Source organism: Mastigoproctus giganteus, chromosome 14 (assembly GCF_048544385.1).
Source record: "Mastigoproctus giganteus isolate SK-2022 chromosome 14, ASM4854438v1, whole genome shotgun sequence".
NCBI lineage: Eukaryota > Metazoa > Arthropoda > Arachnida > Uropygi > Thelyphonidae > Mastigoproctus > Mastigoproctus giganteus.
Window position 1 is genome coordinate 90,406,767 of NC_143588.1, and position 21,654 is coordinate 90,428,420.

Genomic DNA, 21,654 nt, shown 5'->3' on the forward strand with positions numbered 1-21,654 from the left:
ACTAAATTAAGACAAAAAAAAAAAAAAAAACATTACACAAAGTATCTACAAGAAAAGACAAAAGGGTTTCTTCAAAAAACCATAGAAGTTAATTGATATTAACTCTCTCTCTCTCTCTCTCTCTCTCTCTCTCTCTCTCTCTCTCTCTCTCTCGTAAAGCTTTCCAAGAAATAAACCATTCCACCAGTGCCTTGCTTTTAACAGATAAATTTTCTTTGACCTTTATAATTTTGACGGTTAACGACATTAAAATTTTAAAACCAATTATGTTCAATTATATTTAGAAAATTATTTAATAGCGAATACCATATTTGCTACACACAAAAAAGCTGTAACTGTTCCTTTTATGCTACAACCTAACCTCTAAATATGTGAAGACAATGACGACTTAAAGAAAATAACTTGGACTATTTTTTATGTGGTACACAGAAAATGCAATACTTGTCCCACTCCAAGTTAGTGAATTTGATACAGTGCAATAATCATTTTATATTATATCTTTAGCTGTTAATAATTAGTATTAGTAAACATTTTAAAAATGTAATTCAAAAATCAATCCTTTTTATTTTGCCTTTACAGTGTGTAAATTGTCAACTTTGTTCAATAACCTTCTGAAAATGTGGAAGGTGCTGTAGGATGCATAATACCAAAAGTAGAAATTATAATCTATTTTAGCTTCTTTCACCAACTAATTTTTTATGTTTCATATTCCTTTACCGAAGCTCACATTTGTCAGTCAGAAAATTACTGACAAATTTTATGCAATTATTTATATGTTTGCTCATATTAAATAGCATCGCTACCAAACTAATCAAAATATAATTATATAATGAATATAATTTGAAATATTCAAATTGTTTTTTGTATTTGTTGCTTATAAAAAAAAAAAAAAAAAAAAACATACCTGGTTAAGTTTAATATCCATAAGTGTGTTTCTAGCTTGTCCAATCTTGCGCAAATCAAGATCAGCACTTGGTGTTGCCCAGCCAGGAGTCATTAAACCTCCAGGGGTAGCAGCTCCAGGGAATGGGGTAACCAGTCCAGCACCATATGGCTAAGGAAAGAAAATATTACTGATAAATGCAGTATACTGAATGCATACATAAACTATATACATTTATAGTGTACAAAGTTTGAATAGAACACTCAAGTACAAATGAAATTATTTCTTAAAATTCAAATTGATAATTGATTGATAATTTATTTATCCTATTTTGTGTTACACTTGATGGGAGATAACAGCAAGAAGGGAGGAGGAAACATAAGCCACAGGCTTTTTAGGGGGTGTTCCCTTTGAAAAAGATATGAATAACAATATAAACAGATCTGAAATTATAAATCATAAATAAGTCAGACATATTTATACATTTCATTACAGAGACCTTTGAAAACCAACTACATGTGTCACATGGTTTACAACAGTATTTATAATTACATTGTGAACACTTCTACAATAAGAAGTATGAAAGAAAATATGATGAAATAATTGCTTCGAGTGTTACTAACTTTTTTGACAACTATTCCTTCAACTTGTTTACATAATTTCCAAACTGGTATGCATTTCCTCTATGTTATTAAACATAGAGGAAGTGCATTGGGGAATGGAAAGTTCAGGAGTTGAGCGGAAGGTGATTTAGATCAGACATCCCTGGTGATGTGTTTAGTTAGGAGCTTCTTGAACTGGTTTAGTGATATGGCACTTTTGATATTTTTGGGAAGATTATTCCAAGTTTTTGCGACTCTGTATTTTACATTTTTCTGACCTATGAAGGTTCGCTTCATTTCTTAAATTATATGATATTTCTTCTTCTATTGTTATAAAAAAGGATCTGAAGAGAGGAGGAAAGTTTGATGTTTTCAGAGCATTGTAGACAAAGACTGCCTCAGCTTTCTGTAGCAGTTGGTAGATGCCTAAGAGTCTTGCTTCCTTATATCTCAAAGTCACCGATGCATTCCAGGGAAGGCCTAATATTGAACGAACACATCAATTGACAATGGAATTGATTCTCACAAGGTTTTCTTGACGGGTAGTACCCCATGAGATGGTTCCATATGTGAGGTGAGGCTGTATTAAGGAAAGGAATACTAGTCTGAGAAGGGAAGGAGGTTCCCAGGCAAATACATCCATAAATTTCTTAAGCCAAAAACATGATTGGTCAGATGGCAGCACTGAATGAAAAAGCATATCTTTTCTTATTATACTAAGAAATATTCTTCCTTGATAAGAACATTTTATATAATGTCAAGAGAATAAGGATCTATTATAACTAAGATGATTTTTCTCCATTTTCAGGAATTAAAATTAACTTCTACTCCATCATTCTCAGGATGTATCGATTTTGAAGAGTGAAGAAATTATACTAGTAATACAATCTGACAAAATAATAATATGCTGTAACAATATAAACTGGTGAATTATTTTAACAAAAGCCAAATTCCCTTTCATTGCTGTGAAAGTCACTGTGTTACTTATTTTATTATGCACAGGAGAGAATGCTTTCTTTGAATAAAACACAGCTCATGCAGATACCTATTTATACAAGGCTATTCATATACAATCTTAAGTAAACAGATGCATTTACATCTATCAAGCTACATACATTAGTAAAGATTACACCAAGTAGATGAGTACAGAGAACAGACCTTTAACATTCCACTAAAGTTAGTTTATTACCTGATATCTGCAAAACGGTCTTACAAGCTTATTCTCGCAATACTATGTGGCTAGAACTGACTCTGGCATTGGTGTAAACCTACAGAGTAGTTATAAATGGCCACTGTTCTTAATGGACTAACGTTATAAGTGGGATCCCACAGTATTCAGTTCTTGGTCCCTTACTGTTTCTAATATTCATTAACGATACTGATGTGGGTATTTCAAGTATAATGTCTAATTTTGATGATAAAAAGGTGGGCAAGGTAGTTAATGAGAGTAGTCAGAGTAGCTACTTCAGCAAGACTTAGATACTGTTTGGATGAGCTGAGAAATGGCAGCTAGGTTAAACATTGGAAAATGCACAGTCTTGCATCTGGGTAGCAATAACACTTTCTGCATTTTAAAAAAATTCATTGCTTTTTTTTATTTTTTTATCAGAAAAAGGGTGTTGTTGAATCATTTTATAACATTGATTTCAAAAATGACTTCCATTTGTTTCCATCATGTCAAGTTTCTTCAAAAATCACTAAAGAAACTTTGATTTTTCACAAATTTTTATTAATTTTGGCAGAGTTTGTGCACTTAAATTATAGCAAAATGATACTTTTACCAGACTTTTATAATTAAACACATGTTGAAAACACTATTAAAAGGGCAGTGTGGTAAAAAGTCCAACTTCTCATTTCTTTCATTTTCTTGCAGATCCTTCTACTTTACAGTCCCTCTTTGGCATCCAACAATAGTCAGCCATCATGTTGACATTACACCTTTTCTGGTACCTCATTCCATGTCTTTAATGTCTTGGTGAAACCTCTCACCCTGTTCTTCACTAATACTTCCTCAATTTTCTAGGAAGTAGTCAATGTGGGAGCGTAAAAAATGTACCTTGACACTGATGTTGCAGCCCAGCTTCTTGAAGTTTGTCAACATATTTTCAACTATATTCTTGTAGTCTGGATCCTTGTTGTTCCCTGAGAAGTTCTCAAGAACATACCTGAAGCTAATTCATGTCTATTTTTCTCTTTTATTAATAGTTCCTTCAAAATCTCAGTACCTCATCAGTTCGTGAATTTAAGGTCCAGCAAAAATACCTCATTTTAGCTTCTCTTGGGTTATCAATGAGAATTTAGTATAGAAGTAGTTGAAGCAGGGACTTCCTGAAGAAAAGCCTTCACAAACTGTTTCATCAACCCCAGTTTGATGTGTAAGGGTAGAAGGAGAACAACCTTGCAAAGATGGAAGGAGAGAACAGTTGTGGGGTCTACCAGTGATTTATGAACCGTGTTTTTTGATCCAGGCAACAAACTGTCCCTTTCTGGTCAGACCTTGACACTCCAGTGCTTACTCTTTGTCCGACTATCCCACTCACACAAAAATCAAGGCATTTTTGTGTAGCCAGATCGGCGTCCAAGCAACATGCCTATTCACTTTAAAGTCAACATAAACCAACCAACCAACCAATCGTGTTTTTCATACTTAATATTTGTCGACAACTTCAAGTTCTCACATGTTTCATTGGAATTGACCTATATTTATTTCCGTTGTGAAGCAACACACCTTTGAGACTCCTCTTTGATGAGTCAATAAAAGTCTCCATTGCGTAGGATTGTAACTAATCCCTAAATAGTTAATTTAGTCATTTATATTACTGCAAAAAACCATAGAATCATCCTCAGAAAAGTAGGGGACTAGTTCTCATTCTCTTTGTTTGTACCATGAGAAAAATGTTAAATGTTAAAAATTAAAATCACCAAGGAAAATTACCTCACTGTTAGGAAAGTTGGACTGGAGAAAGTCAAGTTGCAAAGAGAGGAAGTCAAAGAGTTCCAAGTGATTAGTGGAGTTTGGAGAACAGTAGAGACAACAGATGAATTTGACACAATGAGGTAGAGAGATTTTAAGCCAGAGAAGATCAAAGAGAGGAGATTCCAAATTTCCAAGTCTCTGACAGGGAATATCAGAACGGACATATGCACAAGTACCACCTTTGAGGCAAAAGGAATCATACAGCGAATAATTTGGGCATCTGAGATGAGCAGTAGTTGAATCAACAGATAACTGAGATTCTGTCAGAAAAAGTACATGGGGTTTGGCAGACTGCAAGTGGAAATGGACATTGTTGTGCTTGGGAGGTTTAAATCTTTTTGCAGATAAGCTTGCTCTATTATTTTAACAATTCATGGTGTATTCAATAGTAAGAAAAAGTGGGTGGGACATGCTGTATGAAGTAATGAAATTTTTGGATATGGTGTACACGTGGTAAGAATATACCCAGATCCTTGACGTAACGTGGCCTCGACAATGCTCCCCGCATACACACTACTCAGACTCCCTCCAGTCACTATCTGGCAGAGTAGAGGTAGCAAGATTATACACTAGCTGATCCGGAAGCCTCCTAGAGAGTTACCAATAGGTTCAGTCCAGTGTACTAACTAGCGGCCGGCCTGCGAAAACCGTTTTAGAGTTGTACCCTCTAAATGTAAGGAATATTGGATCTCGCCACAACGTTCATCATAACCTCAAAAGTCATCAATCATACTGCATGATGGAAGAGATAGGGAAGGGTTGACTGGAACTTAGCTCTAGAGACTAAACATGGGTTCCACAACTTCAAGCCTCCAATAAAGAGATGTTTAGTCTATTATACAAAGCAATGGTTAGGCCATATATTGAACATGCACACAGGGTTGGAGTACCATTTTAGGAAGGATGTGGACCCATTGGAAAGGACACAGAGAAGAGTGATAAGATTGGTTAAGGGTTCAAAGGAGTATTAATATCAAGAGAGACTTGAGTTTTATAAGGTAAAGTGTTTAGAACCCAGGTATCTGGGGGTGGGGGGGGTGACAGATTGTGATGTTTAAGGCCTTGAAAGGTGCAAGTAAACTAAATACCAAGGGAATGTTTATGCTTAGTCATGTGACACATGCAAGGGGGGTATACATTTAAATTGAGGGGGAATAATCAGACTGTTCAACTGAAAACTTTCCTATAATCAAAGCAGGAGTTTATTCCAAAAGGAATAAACTCCTACTGTTGGAATAAACAGGAATAAATTCCAACTGTTGGAATAAACAGAAATAAATTCCAACTGTTGGAATAAACTTCTACCTACTCTTGTGGAGGTTGGAAGTTTATCTAAATTTAAGGAGGGATTGGACAAATACTTGAAAGAAACAGAGTACTTATAAATGAAAGGACAGAGAATAACATCAATTGTATTATTTTATTTTTAAAATTTAATTTAAATTTGTTTTATTTATTTTTTTGCTGGTGCTACATAAGTCTTACCTGTTGACGTGGATCAATAGCAGAAACTGCATCACCAGTCATGGCAGCTCTGGCTAGAACTGAATCTGGCATTGGTGTAAACCTAAATAAGAACACAAAGATTAAAAGAAAACACTACATGAAATCTGACAGTTATTTCTGATTAATTATTAACTACCTTAATGATCATTAATTATTAACATTATCTTAATGAACTAGACCAAATCATGGCTGATATTCATACTTATGCTGAGCAAAATAAAAATCCTCACTTAAAAAATAATATTACAAATAACTCATGTAAGAAAAAAAATCATACAATACAATGCTTTACAGATAACTGCATTAGTTTTAAAAATTCAACAGCATCACTAGATAAATACAGAGCAAATTGGACTGGACTGATGTGGAAAAAAAACAAAGAATTACAGATGCTAATTCAGAAGACCAGTGACCGTGGAAATACCTGCAGAAAAGACATGAGGCGAATACTGAACATCTGTGTCATTGTATATGGTCTAGAAACTTAACAGAGGTTTTGTGGGCGCCACCTCACATCTGGAGTGGTGCTCCCAGAATCAATTTTCCAGGGAAAATTTTTAATTTATATAGTTACCAGTGTATAGACAGAAGAAAAGTAACAGTAAGAGGAAAAAGGAAAAGTCTAGTTTTTTTCAGTGCAGCAGAAAAATTTAAATGAGCATGGGAGCAGTTAACTTTGTTTTTTGAGGAGAAATAAGACAGTGTTTTAGAAGTGAAAGTAACTAGGGTTAATTAAAAATCTTCATTTTAGGAAATGGTAGTGGATATTCAAAAGATTGTAGCAGTTTGTCCATAGTATGGTTTATCTAAACTGAAAAGTAGAGTGTAGCGCAATTTTGCTGATGATAGTATGCAATAGGAGAGTCAATAGGATATTTACAGGCAATAGGAGAGTCATTAATACAGAGAAAGAAAAGAGGGATGAAAGAACAGAACCTTAGAGAGCTTCAACATTAAGTGAGAAGACAGAGAACCACCTATCATCATATGCAAAGAGAAGTCACAGAAGATACTAGTTAATTACAAAAAGCAACTGCTTGAGTTTCTCCAAAGTTTTAAATGGAATCTGTCCATAGATGAGTAGCATAAGCCAAAACATTGCAAGTGAGTCAGCACTAATGAAATCCATAAATATTGGTGATTGTTAATTAGATTTTGTTTTTGGGCCAAAGTAACTATATTGTGTGCCACATAAGTTTGAGGAAGTTTCAGACTTTTGCACTGAAACAGTTTATCATTTATCAATTCTTATATCAGATGAGCATATTACATGATGCATTTTGTCTTGGGGAACCATCAAACTGGCATGAGTTGTAAAAACATGGTAAACCTAATAGTAGGCAGGCTAGGAAATTGTTTTTAATGTTTATACCTACTTGAGGGAAAAAAGGAACCACAAATGAACAAAGAATTGCTAATGAAATTCATGTTGCTAGAGGTATATTAAATTCAATGATTAATTCTATAGTGTCTATTAAGAAAAATAATAATCCTACTGGGACTAGAGCTATGTTCATAATGTTGAGCAAGACATGCTGCCATGAAATTGTACAAACTGATTATTTCAACAGTTTCCATCTGACAGTACTACAGTTCACAATCGCAGAGTTATTTTAAAATGACCAATATCCAACAGTTGCAAAAAATATTAAATCAATTAAAGGGAAAAAATTCAGTTTATTGGTTGTGCAGCTTCACCATATTTTAAATAATAAGCTTAATCTCCAGTATGGAACAGCTGATAACTGGAAGTTCTTACTGAAAGATTAGATATTACTGTTTACTGTCATTGCTATTTAAGATAGATAAACAGTTTTAGACACCAACCATGAAATTTCACAAACCTTGACAAAACCTGGTTCAATGAAAGGCATGGATAATGTAAATAATGGTTTGGCACTAAAAAGTAGAAAATACCAATCAAGATGGGTTGTCGTGTGATTTTAAAGTTGGCATAAATACATATGGTTGATGAATCCGCTCAATGACCAGTTGACAAAGTAATACTGGCCTATTCACTTCCAATAATAAGTTTTGTTTCCAGAGTGAATGATGTACAGGTATTATTTTTTCTTCCAATTGCCCACCAATTGTTCAGTACTGTGCCTTTTATATGGTATAAATAAAAAATAAGTACTGATTTTATTTCAAAAAAAATTTGTTCATTATAATGAACAAACCTTTACTGAAATTAAAAAAAAAAAAAAAGAAAAAAAATTATATTTAGCAAATAAATATAATGTTAATATTAAAAAAAGCAGAAGTTCAAAAATGCTAATATGAAAAGTAACAGTATACTTCACTTTTGAGTTGTCTTTATTAGAATCAAGTTCTATGGCAACTAGTATTTAGAAAATAACATTGTAAAATTGCATACTTTACTAAAAATGATTCCTTTGAAGTGAACCCACATATGTTCAGTGGTCACTACAGAATGTGGGCACATAAAAAACAATGTCAACATACAGCCATGATAAGCCATTTGCAAATGACCTTTATGGTCACAAGGCAACCCTAGAAATCAGCAATTTGAAATAAGAATGCGTAGCTATAGAGTAAATGAGTTTTTGGCACAGATGATATCAAAGTAGAATAAAAATAAGTAAAAACGTTTAAAGTATTCCTGCTTTCAGTTTCACGAAAAAAAACCCATAAGCATAAATAGTTCAAGAAATGCTTGTTCACGTAACAGCTATATAAGACCATGTATATAATACACACATATGCAGTTTCTCCAACTGTAATCTGTGTTTTAATTTTTTTTCACTGAAAGAAGTAAAGTTGTATCGCTTAATTTCATACATAACTGTCTTTTATACAGATCTTGAAATAATACAAAGATATGAATTCCAAGTAAAGATAACATTTCTTTAACATATTCACTGTCGCTGATGTGTAAAAGCATTAAATGGCAATCAATTGATGTATCCTGATGCATATATGCATACTTCTTAAGCAGCTAATAGAGCAATGCTGTAAAAGTAAAAGTGCAAGACAAACTGCTCGATATTGGCACACTGATTGAGGTCGCTGTTATTTGCAGCAATGCTTTGTTATCATCAACTGTGCACCCTAGAGGGCACTGTAAAGACTTGGTACACAGTTTTATTTGTTCTTTTCTTGTGTTAAGATTAGTTTATGTATACTGTAATGATAAATTTTTGATACAATTTTGAGGTTTGTTCTGATTTACAGCTCAGCCCAAAAACAAGTGTGTTTGCTTTTAGCTATGAATTTCAAACTTTTACTTTTTAACCATTATTTATTTTTAGGCAGAAATTAAAGCAGCTGCCCCTTAAACTTCAAAAAATTAATGTAGTACGATACATGAAATCCACTCTCTCAAATATAGGTGGCAGTTAATGCGTTAATATCATGAATAGCCTGAAAGTGGTACTTCAGCACCAATCAATGATAGCTTTCTTTAATCATATGTACTTGAGTAGCGCATATGAAAAATAAACACTGAACCAAACAATACATTTTTCCACATAGTTAATGATTAATTTGGCATCAGATATTATTAATGGCCAGCCATTGTTTTTAATAACCATTTTGCATTAGTTTGGCATGTATGAATCAACTTCTCAATATCATTAATTGATATAATACAGTATAATGCTAAACTATAATAACTGATTCAATAAGCTGTTTTAGAATGTGGCTTGCATTTTGACAACTCCTGATCAATTTTATTCCATAGATTTTCAATGGAAAACACAAAAAGAAAACACAAGGTGATACATTACTTATGAATTACAATATATCAAATTATATATATCAAATAAAACAATGATAGCACCTTACAACTTTATAAAATAAAACCACTTCATTGAAAATAAACAAAATTTTTTTTTAAAAGTTGAGGCAAAACTTTAAAAAAGCTTGACACTCCCCCCACCTTAAGTTAACTGAAACCCAGTTTTAAGAACCCCTATTCTAGTCCATAATAAGTATTACTCACCAGTAATGCTTCTTATGTACTACAATCTATGATGGTTGTTCAATAAAGAATAATCATAATTTTTTTTTCACAACATACCTTTATTAATCATCCATATTTTGATGGTCCTTTTCAAAGTAGTCCCCATTTGATGAAATGCACTTACCCCAACATTTCTGCCATCTTTCAAAAACATGGTGGAAGCCATTTTTCAACATGCATTTGAGAATCGCCTCCAATGTCTTTGCAACATCTGATGACTGGAAACGTTTTCCTCGCAGCTCCTTCTTTAACTTTGGAAATTAAAAAAAAAAAAAATCACAGGGTGCAAGGTCAGGCTGTAGGGTGGATAAGGAATACATATGACATTAATGCTGGCTAAGTACTTGATGACAGTATGAGCAATGTGAAGTTTCGCATTGTCATAATGCCCATCTGCATGCAGTTGTGGTTGTTGGCAACAAATGTGATCCAACAAAGTGTGCAGTACAGTTCTGTAGTAAGGTCCCCTAACAGTCATATGATGTGGCATAACATGCTGAAAAATCATTCCTTAAATGTCAAAAAAAAAAAAAAAAAAAAAAAAAGACAACCATAACCTTTTCTGGAGAAGCCACAATTTTTGCTTTTTTAGGCGTTGGCGTTGACATAGACTTCTATCCAAACAGAGCTTGGATGCTTACTCTCTCACTTACTCTGGGTTGAAATGATAATGCCATGTCTTACCCACTGTTATCACCTAGTACAGAACCTCACTATCTTCAGTAACCATCCATTGTACCCTCTGACAAACGTTCTTGCAAACTTACTGTTGCTCTGGTGGCAGTAGTTTTGGAATCCAGCGTGCATAAACACGTGTCATATGCAAATGGTCATGAAGAATACCGTGCATGCTTCCTACTGATATTCTCAGCATCTCTGCCAGTTGTCTTACTGTTATATGATCTTCCTTCATGGTTACAGAAGCAGTGTTTATTGTTTCTGTGGTGACCATAGTGGTTGGAGCTCCAGGACTGCTGATTTTTGTGATTCAATCATGTCCATCTTTGAGCATTCTAAATCACCTGAAAGGTGTATATATGGAAGCGTAGATTCACCATAAGCTTCTTTTAACATTGCATATGCTTCAGTTTCCTTGAGATGGAAACTAAATTTGAGAGCAGCATATCCTCGCATGTCACATCCATTGTTACACAGGATATTATGTCACATCCATTATTACATAGGCCAAACTGAACAGGCATAAACTTGTCCGACTGTCAAGGTCACACCATGCACACAAGTCAACAATGTGATGTTGCTTGGTTTACTCTTAAATTCTACAGCTCAGCTAGAAACATCAAGCAGCACAGTTGTTCATGAAATATTATGATCATTCTTTATTGAACAGCCCTCATACACAGATCATAACACAACTACAAAATACTGAATGTTACACTCACTTTTCTGCCCTTGGATTTCTTTGCCGTTTGTTCCTGGCATCTCCTACTTCAGGTATGCTTCTCCATTCATCTTCAGATATGACAGCTAAATCTCTCTGTGAAAATGAAGTTATTAGCAGTTCCCCATATTACAGTTCAAATGCAGGTTTAAGCATTTAGTTAACTGAGAAACAAATTATTAAATACTTGCAACAAAAATGTAGGGGGGGGGGGCTGAAATAAACCATTACCTTTAAGTCACTAAATTGTTGTTGTATTTTAGGTCTTTCTTGACGGTACCTTTCCAATTCTCTTTTTAGTTTGGCTTCCCTAAAGACAATAAAAAAAATTCTCCTGTTAGACTGCACAATTATTAATAACAACACTTATTATAAAAAAAATATGCAAATTCAGGGATAAAAAAAACTTTTTTCTCATATAATCCCAGTAGTATAGACATAAATTGAAATTACTCGATAAATATTTATTATTTCACATTACAATAAACTAAAGTTTGACGCATTTCTCACGTTGAAAGAATTTGTTGAACTGTTTAGTATTTAACACAGCAGAAGCTGTACAGTCTTAAAAATAAATTTAGTAAAGTGAAGACAGTTGTCATACTATATTTTTGGCAGCCAGTAGACTTTAACTGCTGTAAGTAAATGCTATGGTCCTGTGAACTTGGAAAGTTAGTCTTGGAACAACTTTCAGTTTCTGTGAGTCACATTTAAATGTGCTACTTTTAAACAAATAATATGACTGAAAGGGTACTGTTATATCTTTAAAGTATCAGACACTACCATGATAGCCTGCCTTGAGACTTAATAGTCTCTCAGATAGACGGTTGTCTCAATTAGCACACACTGACAAGTTGAAAATAATGCAATTCAATGTGGGCTGCCATATATCAAGTTAAAAAATAAAATTATTTAATATAACAGATGTTATATTGCATACGGCCACAGAAATTGAGGACTGTGGTGTTCTATATGCTTGGCATATATCAGTTGAAAATCTGCTGGCTGCCTAGCATACGGAACAAGAAGATGGTCCTCAATTTGCTAAATTTACCTGTATTCTTTCCTTCTTTCATCCATTCGTTTATCTATTGCTTCATATATTGCATCTGCTTCTTCATCATCTTTGTCATAGGGATCTTTGCTAAATAAGCTTCCACCATACCCTGCAAACTATTAAAAAGGCAAGCAATGTTAAACAAAATTAATAACAGAAAGCCACAAAGGTATTTAAAAAAGTATTAAATCTGAAGTATCAGATCTGTAATCTAATCTAATAATCACACAAGGTTACCTAAATGGATATGAAAAGTTTTTTCATGCCATATATGCATGAATGTACTGTACTCAAGAAATTAAAGAATGTCTTGTGCATTTAACATTAGCCAAAAAAAGCACTTATTTATACTAATGAGAGCATATAATTTGCAATTTTACTTATTTACATAACAAAAATAAGCAGACGACAAAGCTCATATCTAGTTTCTCAAGCAGAAATGTTCCTGTAAAAGTCAAGTCAGTATATGGTTTAAAATAAGAATTTAAAGAATTAAATTTTCATTCTTTAAATTCTTTTTCAATATCAATCAACATTCTTTTCTAAGGTATCAAATTACTTTTTTAAATTTTAGTCTTTATAATTACTCTAATCAACTTTGATCAGAGTATACAAACCATACATAGTTTGCTTACTCTGATATTAATCAGTTTCCTTATATAATGTGGCACATTTTAGACCTAGTTGTGATGCACCATTAAAACCCAAACAACCAACTTTATGTAATATAATTAGCTTGCTTATACTATATGACAGGACCTAAAGTAAACTCATTATACTGAGTTTTTTTACAAATGAATTAATTAATTCACATGTAACAAACTTGGTAAATTTAGGGCATAAATCCTTGTGCTTACAAGGACTGCAAAACATTATTGTACATATAGATTCATTTCATATATAGCAATGAGTAAACTAAGTTTACTACTTAGTGTGCATTGCTCTTACTGTGGAGGTCCTTTATAGCACACATGATGTAAAAGAGCTATCACTTTAAAGTAGCATGCAATATTACTGTAAGTCCCTTCCTTTGTTTATTTTACTTGTGTCTTCCAAGCAGAAACTATCCCAACTATAACTTCCCTCTCATTTTATCAACCAATCTCTGTTTCACAATTTTTTTTTTTCTTTTTAAGGGCTTGCCTTCTGGAATCACAGGGTCCCAGAGAGCAGCCCAGTACAAAGTTTCAATGAAGAGAAGAGAAGAAATTGCCTGCCTCCACATGGCATGAGGTGGGAGCTAGCCAGTAAACTTTCATGCAATTTTTTTTGTTGGCTAACTGCTAAGAGGCCAGTCATACAGTTCAACAACATAACCCAACACTAAACACACAACTGGCTATGCAGAAATGCTACAATGTAGATGATATCGGCATATTGTAGGGGAATTCCAGAGAACTGTCTAAAGGAATGAAATTCCTAAATGTTGCTACAAATTGCCAAAAGCACTGCTCCATTGAAGATAAATGACATTGCTAAATAAATTATATTGATTTAAATGATACTGCTATTATTTAAAGTGTATACCATTATTCAGAACATAGTTTTGACACTTTATGAGGTGTCATCAGTGGAAAGTAGGCACTATGAATACGTGAACAGGTCTCCATAGTGCCTGCTTTCTGTTTTCATATGTACAAAATTGTTTTAAGGGGGTAATCAAAAAAGATTTGTATTCACCCATAAGTACTTGTGATAGAAAGATAAAATTTTTTTGCTTGATACCTTGAAAATCTCTATAGCAACCACACAAATTTTGGTTTCAATTTGACAATTCATTTTCTTTATTTTGCTTTTGCACTGAATGAAGTGAAATATCACAATGGATAAAGTGGAATACATATCAGTAATTTGGTTCCTCTTTCTGCAAGGGAAATCCACAAAGAATGCCCAGGTTACAATGTTGTTGCACATTGATATAAACAATTCAAATGTGGAAGAACCTCAGTGCATGATAAAGAAATCCTAGAATGTCCAGCAAAGGCTGTCAAAAAGGAGAGTATTGCGAAAATTGAGGGATTAATCCAGGAAGGCTGCCGTATTAGTATCAAAGAACTAGTTACAGAACTCCAAATTAGTGTAAGGTCTAGATGGGTTCCCAGACCCCTTACCAGGAGAAGGAAAAGGCACAAAGTGCACATGAAATATCGTTGATGTGCCAGGAAAAGCAAGAGGAATGTGTTCACAACTAGTCACTATAGATGAAACTTGGATCCATCACTATGATCCCATAACTAAACAAATGTAAAAACATGGAAGCATACAGAATCAACCCCCCATAAAGGCAAAAGTGCAACTAGTTGTTGTTGTTGTTGTTATTTGCTTTTTAGGAGCATTAGCAACTAAGGCCATATTGCTCCGGGAATATGCGTTGGTCATTCCCTGACCTTTCCGCATCCTCCGTATTTGGTGGTGATGGGCTCGAACCCCGGTCTAATCAAGAAGCGTGTGCTACGCACTGCTGCTCCTTCCCACCTGGCTACGGAGGCGCCGGCTACATGGTGCAAGGAAGCCTATGGCTTATGCTGCATCAGCCAAAAAAAATAATAATAATAAAATAAAATAAAATAACAAAAAATAAATAAAATAAAATAACAAAAATAAATTAAAAAAATAAAATAATAATAATAAAAAAATTAATAATAATAATAAAAAATAAAATAAAATAAGAGAAAAGGAAATAGACAACCTATGCATTTCCCTCCACCCGAAGGTCAAAGGTCAGCTGTTTATCCGGCTGACCTTTGAATTTCCCCAAACTGTCAGCCTCTACCACCCATGTAGGCAACTTATTCCAGTACATGGATGGTAGAGGCTGACAGTATATAGAAAATGAAAGTATGTCCTAACTGTACAATAATGTTTTATATTTAAAATATGAGTTTTAGAAAAATAAATGGAACTAAAAGACAGAAGAAATAGTGGCATCATGTTACAAATGATAAAATAGGAAAATTCTTATGTTAACAAATAACAGATGTAAGAATATAAAATGAAAAATAGCCCATAAATGAAAAAAGAACACGATGATAGAGCCTAAACCTGGATAGAAAACACTTGTCAGCCTCTGTCATAATCAAAGAGCATTAAATGACAATAAGCTAAAACTGCTTTATAGGACTGAGAATCTGTCAAACTAAATTGCAATTTTGGAAGAGATCATAAATGTGTTTGAACCTTAATAAATCCTGATAAAGCAGTAGAAAAGTAAAAAAAAAAAAAAAAAAGGCAGAATTTCACATGCCCTCAAGTAATCTAACAGGTTGTCTAAGGAATGAAGTTGAAAAATAGGTGAAGAGTAATAACTTTAAACTAAACATCTTTTTACTGACATCCTGGGTTTGTAAGGCCCATCCACAATAATGGGCTCCCAGGGAATTACAAGGCGAACATATATTTTTCATCAGAAAAAAAAAATGTGTGGACTAAATAGATCTTTGGACACCGATTCGAAATCAGTTTTCAGTTTTCCTCTAGCATATATAGTTTTGTGATGAGACTGATTATGACACTCACACACCTATTCAGCCAACGTACATGGACATTATTTATTCATTTATTATTGTTTACACATTAATATTTGTGTAATTGTTTGACTATATCTATATCCTTATTATTTAATAATTTAATTAACTGATTATAAACTGTTTCAGGTAAGATCAAATGAATTACAGGAGCACACTCTTCATCACACCATGAAAGTGTAAAAATCACCAACAAATTCTGCTAAAACCCTTCCCATTTCACCCATCCATTAACTCCAAATGTCTGTCTAGTTCTGCCTTGAATTTATTTAAGTTGTCAACTTCTAGAAAGATAGATGGAAGTTTGTACCAGCAATCAACCACCCGCTAGCTAAAGGCAAATTTCCACACATCTATTCTACAACTGTCTTTCCTCAATTTGAATTTATGTCCCCTCAGGCAATTAATCTGGGCAAGAGGAAGAATCCCATCAGCATTAAGCTTGCTCAACCCATTCAAGGCTTTATACACCTCAATCAGATCACCTCACAGGTGCCTAGTCTCCAGAGAATGTAATTTGCAAAACTTAATCCTTTCTTTGTAATAGCAACCCTTTGTTCCATTCACTAACTTTTGCCCTTCTCTGTACTCTTTCCAGCAGCTCTACATCTTTCCTAAAATGAGGTCTCCAGACTTGTATACAGTACTCATGGTGTGGTCTGACCACTGCCTTATACAAGGGGATAATCACCTCCTTATCCCTACTAGAAAAATTTCTGTATATCACTGACAAGACACCATGACCTTGCAGGACCGACTGCACTGCTCAGAAAACTTCATATCTAACTGCACATTAACCCTAGGTTCTTTTCATTCTCTGCCACCTGGTGTGTAGTACCACACAGCTGATACATTACTCTGGGGTTACTGCTACCCACATGCAGCACTTTACATTTGTCAATGTTAAACTCCAGTTGCCACCTCTCAGCCCATCTGCTCAACTTTACTAGATCCTGTTGTAGTAGCATACTGTCATTTGTGTCATTAACAACCCTGCTAACTTTCATATTGTCTGTAAACTTAGACATTAAGCCTGATATACCTTCATCAATATCATTGATGAATACACAAAACAACAATGGGCCCAGCACCGAACCCTGGGGAACTCCACTAATAACATTAGTCCACAAAGAGCAATTTCCATTGATTAGCACTGTCTGTCATCTGGCACTCAATCATCCCTTTATCCATTGTAGCAACTTGCCCTTAATGCCATACCGCTCTAATTTGTACAGCAGTCTTCCATGTGCAACAGTAAAAAGTTTTCCTAAGATCCAAGTATATGATATCAAAATTATTCTTTGCATCCAGTTCCTTTGTGACCACATCATAGTATCCAATCAAACTGGTCAGACAAGACTTCCCCTTAACAAAACCATGCTGTGTCCGAGCTATAACTGAAGTCTTGTCTAGATGATCCTGCAGTGCTTCTTTAATCAGTGCCTCCATTAATTTCCCCAGAACAGAAGTTAAACTAACAGGTCTATAACTACATAACTACTTATGTCATGCTGTGATCCTTTGTGAATTAGGGTCACATTTGCACATCTCCAGTCTATGGGTACCTCCCCTGAGTCCAAGAAAGCTCTCATAATTATGGCTAAGGGTTTGCTTACTTCCTTTGCTGCTTCCTTTAATATAACTGGATAGATCCCATCCACCCCAGGTGCCTTTCTTATGTATATTTTCAACAATTTCTGCTCCACTTTGCTCTCTGTTATTACAAAATCATTTAGCTCATTGCCAGAGTTTAATACACCTCTGGCATTCCCCTCCATGAATAAGGAATGTAAGTGAATAGAATGGACACCATATGTTATTTGTACTGCTTGTTAGAGTACAACTTTAGTACTTAAACAGGGTTTAACCAAGTGTTTTTGCTTTTAGACTAAAGCAGAAACACTTGGTTCAGAAGAATGTCAGCCTTGCTATTGGAAAACAAGTTTTGGTGATATTCTTTACAGTAAACTGTCTGCTTGGTTTAGAGAAAGTGTTTACATCTTTGACAAAAGAGAAAAAGACAGTTTCATTTTTTTTGGCCAATGTTATTCTTTCTGAAGTGGCAAAGGTTTTAGTTTCCTAAGTGCATCAGCTGCAATATTATTAAAATCCCATTGTTTCAGACAAAATCTGTGATGATGTGTGATACACAAAATCTGTGATAAATTAAGCAAATGAGAGGTGGTTTGAATACCCAACGTTTCATTATATTCCAATAATATATCTTTTGCAGGTTGTTGAACAATAGTATTCTCTAGCCTTGTGTAGTGTCTAGCTTCTCTCACATGGGAATAAACTCCATCCCCTTCATTCTTTCTTAATTTGAGAACTAATTCTGTTATTAGTAGTTTTAAAACTATTTTAATGTAATGAACTCCTAGTACTCCTATACAGGCACTTCCACAGTTACTTTGGCAGGGAACAGGCTATCAGTAGATTGTACATTCAAATTCTTTCTATTGTTGCTATGTTTTTAGTTTATAATTTAACTTCTAATTTACAAGAAAACTGAAACAGCCAAAGTATAATTATAATGTCTGATGGCTGTGAAGAGATTAAAAAACAAAATAAAATAAAAAACCTATATATATATATGTTTGAGATGTGTTCATTTTTGTGTTATCACTTCATATTAAGGTACAGTATTAGCATCAGTCATGTAGTGCAAGAAAGTCACATGCTTTTGCTGCACTGGCCAAAAAAAAAAAAAAAAAAAAAAAAAAAAGGTAAAATGAATGGGTTTTATGGCCCTGATTGCTGAAAATGAAATATTCAGCAATCAGGGCTGTAAAAATGAAAGATTCTAACTATAATATTAAATTTTATTGTACCATACCTCATCATAGTTAGAATCATTCAAGTCCTCATCATCATCTTCTTCTTCTTCTTTCTGTTGCATTTTTTTTCTTTTACTTGGAGGAGCATGCCGATCATCTCTGAGAAATAAATCATGAGAATCAGGGTGATCATGAGAAATAAACTGTAACAATTAAACCTAACATTGTAATTTAATACCAAACTACATTATCTTCTGCTATATAAAACATTTAGCAAAAGACAATGAAAGACATTATTAAATGGATACTTTTTGAAGTATCTATTCAATAATACTGTGAAGTAATGTTTGGAAAACAAGTGCTTCTTGATTCATTAGATGAGAAAGGTGTCTAGTTTCATCTTATGAGCACTCTTAAATTTTAGACAGGAATATATAAAAACTTGCAACCACAGTTCATGTAGAAGTGTATGTTCCTGCAACTATAAACACATGCTTTTAGGTCCCAAATCTTTCCTATCCTCTTTAACATTTTCACATACAAGTCCTTGGGAAGCATGTAGACTCATGGTGGAGTTAGTTTTTTGTGAAATTTAAGTTTTGTAAAAATTAACCCTTTGTGCATAAATGCTTTTTAAATATTAATTTGTTCTTATTTTGACTCGGCTGCCCAATATTAGAGTGAAATTGTCAAAAAACAATCAGAATTTAAAACACATAAGAGAAATTGTGAAGAAAAAAAATCATGATAAAACAAGAAGCTTGTCTATTTTTTTTTTTTTTTTACTATTATTATTTATTGATATCATCTGCATATATTTATGAACTTGATTTAATTTTCATTAATTTTCAGACCAGAATTAGAGAAATTAATTCAATGAGGCTTTTGTAAGCCCAAATAAGACAACCGAAGATAACAGCTGAAATTTTTTCTTCTGATTTTCAAAGAAGTTTTTTTTACAATCATCTAATATAAGCAAGGAAGATGGCAGAGAAATGCCTGCAAATGAAAGTAAATAATGCACCTGGGGATAATGGAATCTATTCATTAAAAGAAGCTGCATAAAGAGGTAGTTAAACCTATTTTTGCAGCCATCACAAAAGCATTTAGAATGCACATCTCCAGTCTGTAGAGAAATCCACACAAAGAGGAGATGTGAAAATGCATTTCCTATTTACAAGGGTAACTCAAAGGGCTAAGTAGGTACTTGGAGACCTGGAAGTTTGACCTCTGTGCTACAGAAAATAAATGAGTCAGCACTTAAAGAAGTAATGGAAGGTTAGCTTGATAGGGCTAGAGCCATAAGGCAATTACAGCATGTGCCTAACCATCCATCACAAAGGAACTGGATGTAAAGAATAATTTTGCCATCATATACTTAGATTTTAATAAAGCCTCTGATACTGTACTACATATAATGATTGCTGTATAAACTCGAGCAATTAGGGCAAGTTACTACTATGGATAAAGAGATAGTTAAGTGGTAGGAGACAAAGGGTGGTTACAACTGGCCACTGCTGTATGTGCAACAATGTAAAGAGTGGGAGTGCCATACAACAAGTTGGTGTTGGCCTTTACTGTTTTTAGTATTTATTAATGATATCAATGGTATTTCAAGTTTCATGTCTAAGTTTGCTGATAATACAAAAGTGGGTACAATAATTAATCAGATATTCTATCCCCACCATTAGGCCTATGAGGGATAGAATATTGAGCAATGTATAGGCCTGAAGACAGGAAACAGTGAGTCCCGAAATGTAGCCATAAATAGTTTAAGTTTTTGGCATTCTTTGATTGAGTTGTTTCTGTGGGTAAAAGTTATATGGGGAGTTTTTTCTGGGCTACTCTGTATATATATATATATATATATATCTTAGTACTTATTGGGAAAATTCATCTAGAGTTCTATTTACAGCTTCATTACCAATATAAAAGAGAACAAATAAATTTTTTATATTTGCTGTCACTTATGTTTACAAAAAACAAGAGGCAGGGGCACAATATTCACGAATGCATAATATTCTTTGTTATTTGAGTTAATTAAGGACAGTAAAAAAACACATTTATTTGAGCTTTCACAAGCAAGAGAAATGACAAATTTAATCATGTTGATGATATAATGCAAAGATATAAAAAAATAAATACCTGTAGAAAACTTATTAAGATTTTTTCAGTACTTTAAAAGTTAAATTAAATAAATTTTTACTGCAACTTATTTAGCTGGATTGTGGTACAATATGATGCTACTACTGCCATAATAGTTTGTACTGTTATGGGCATATGCAACAGTTAGCAATAGGAGGATTTTTTTATTATTATTATTTTATTAATTTAGGTTTCCTAGAATGTTTTAAAAAATGGAGCTTCATAATGGTTAAATAAAAATGAAATGGAATTAATGCTCAATAGTCTACTTTTAAAAATATGATTTACAGTGCTCAATTGAAAACACATTGAATGTTAAAAGAATATTTAGCCTGTAAGAATAATTACTATAACCTTAAATGACAAAAGAGATAGTTTAAGGATGAGCAAAGAAATCAGTTTTCCATCACGATACTGACATTTGGATTGGTAAATGTCTATCTTTAACAAAACCTGATCAACCTAAAACTGAAGTGCAACTTGGAAAGAAAAAAAATAATAAAACATAAAAAAATAATTTTTTCCCTTTCCATTTATCATTTATATCCACCATTAATAACTATTTTGTATAATAAAAAGAAAACTTCTAAAATACTTACGGAACATCACTAGCATCTCGAGCAGGACCAATATCAGAACGGGTAGTGAATCCTGTTGCTCTGTACAAAAAAGTAAAAAAAGCAATTTAAAAAAAGAATTTCTTGTTAAACATTATAACTTAATATCCAAGATACACCTATTAACCAATCCTAACAATGGTTAATATGCTAAATTCTGTAATTAAAAAATAGTACAATTA

The 21,654-nt window shown here is 33.5% G+C and overlaps 1 protein-coding gene across 1 annotated transcript in view; it reads right to left on the reverse strand.

Moving 5' to 3' along the window:
• The window catches only part of Prp6 (pre-mRNA processing factor 6), an 87,618-nt gene that overhangs the window by 61,460 nt on the left and 4,504 nt on the right, over positions 1-21,654 (reverse strand). The window contains exons 2-8 of the mRNA XM_090388869.1: positions 21,455-21,514; positions 18,770-18,869; positions 12,407-12,525; positions 11,584-11,662; positions 11,354-11,448; positions 5,948-6,029; positions 905-1,054 (exon numbers count right to left, since the gene is read on the reverse strand). Coding sequence (XP_090244995.1) covers positions 905-1,054; positions 5,948-6,029; positions 11,354-11,448; positions 11,584-11,662; positions 12,407-12,525; positions 18,770-18,869; positions 21,455-21,514 — 685 coding nt within the window. The remainder of the gene's footprint in view (positions 1-904; positions 1,055-5,947; positions 6,030-11,353; positions 11,449-11,583; positions 11,663-12,406; positions 12,526-18,769; positions 18,870-21,454; positions 21,515-21,654) is intronic.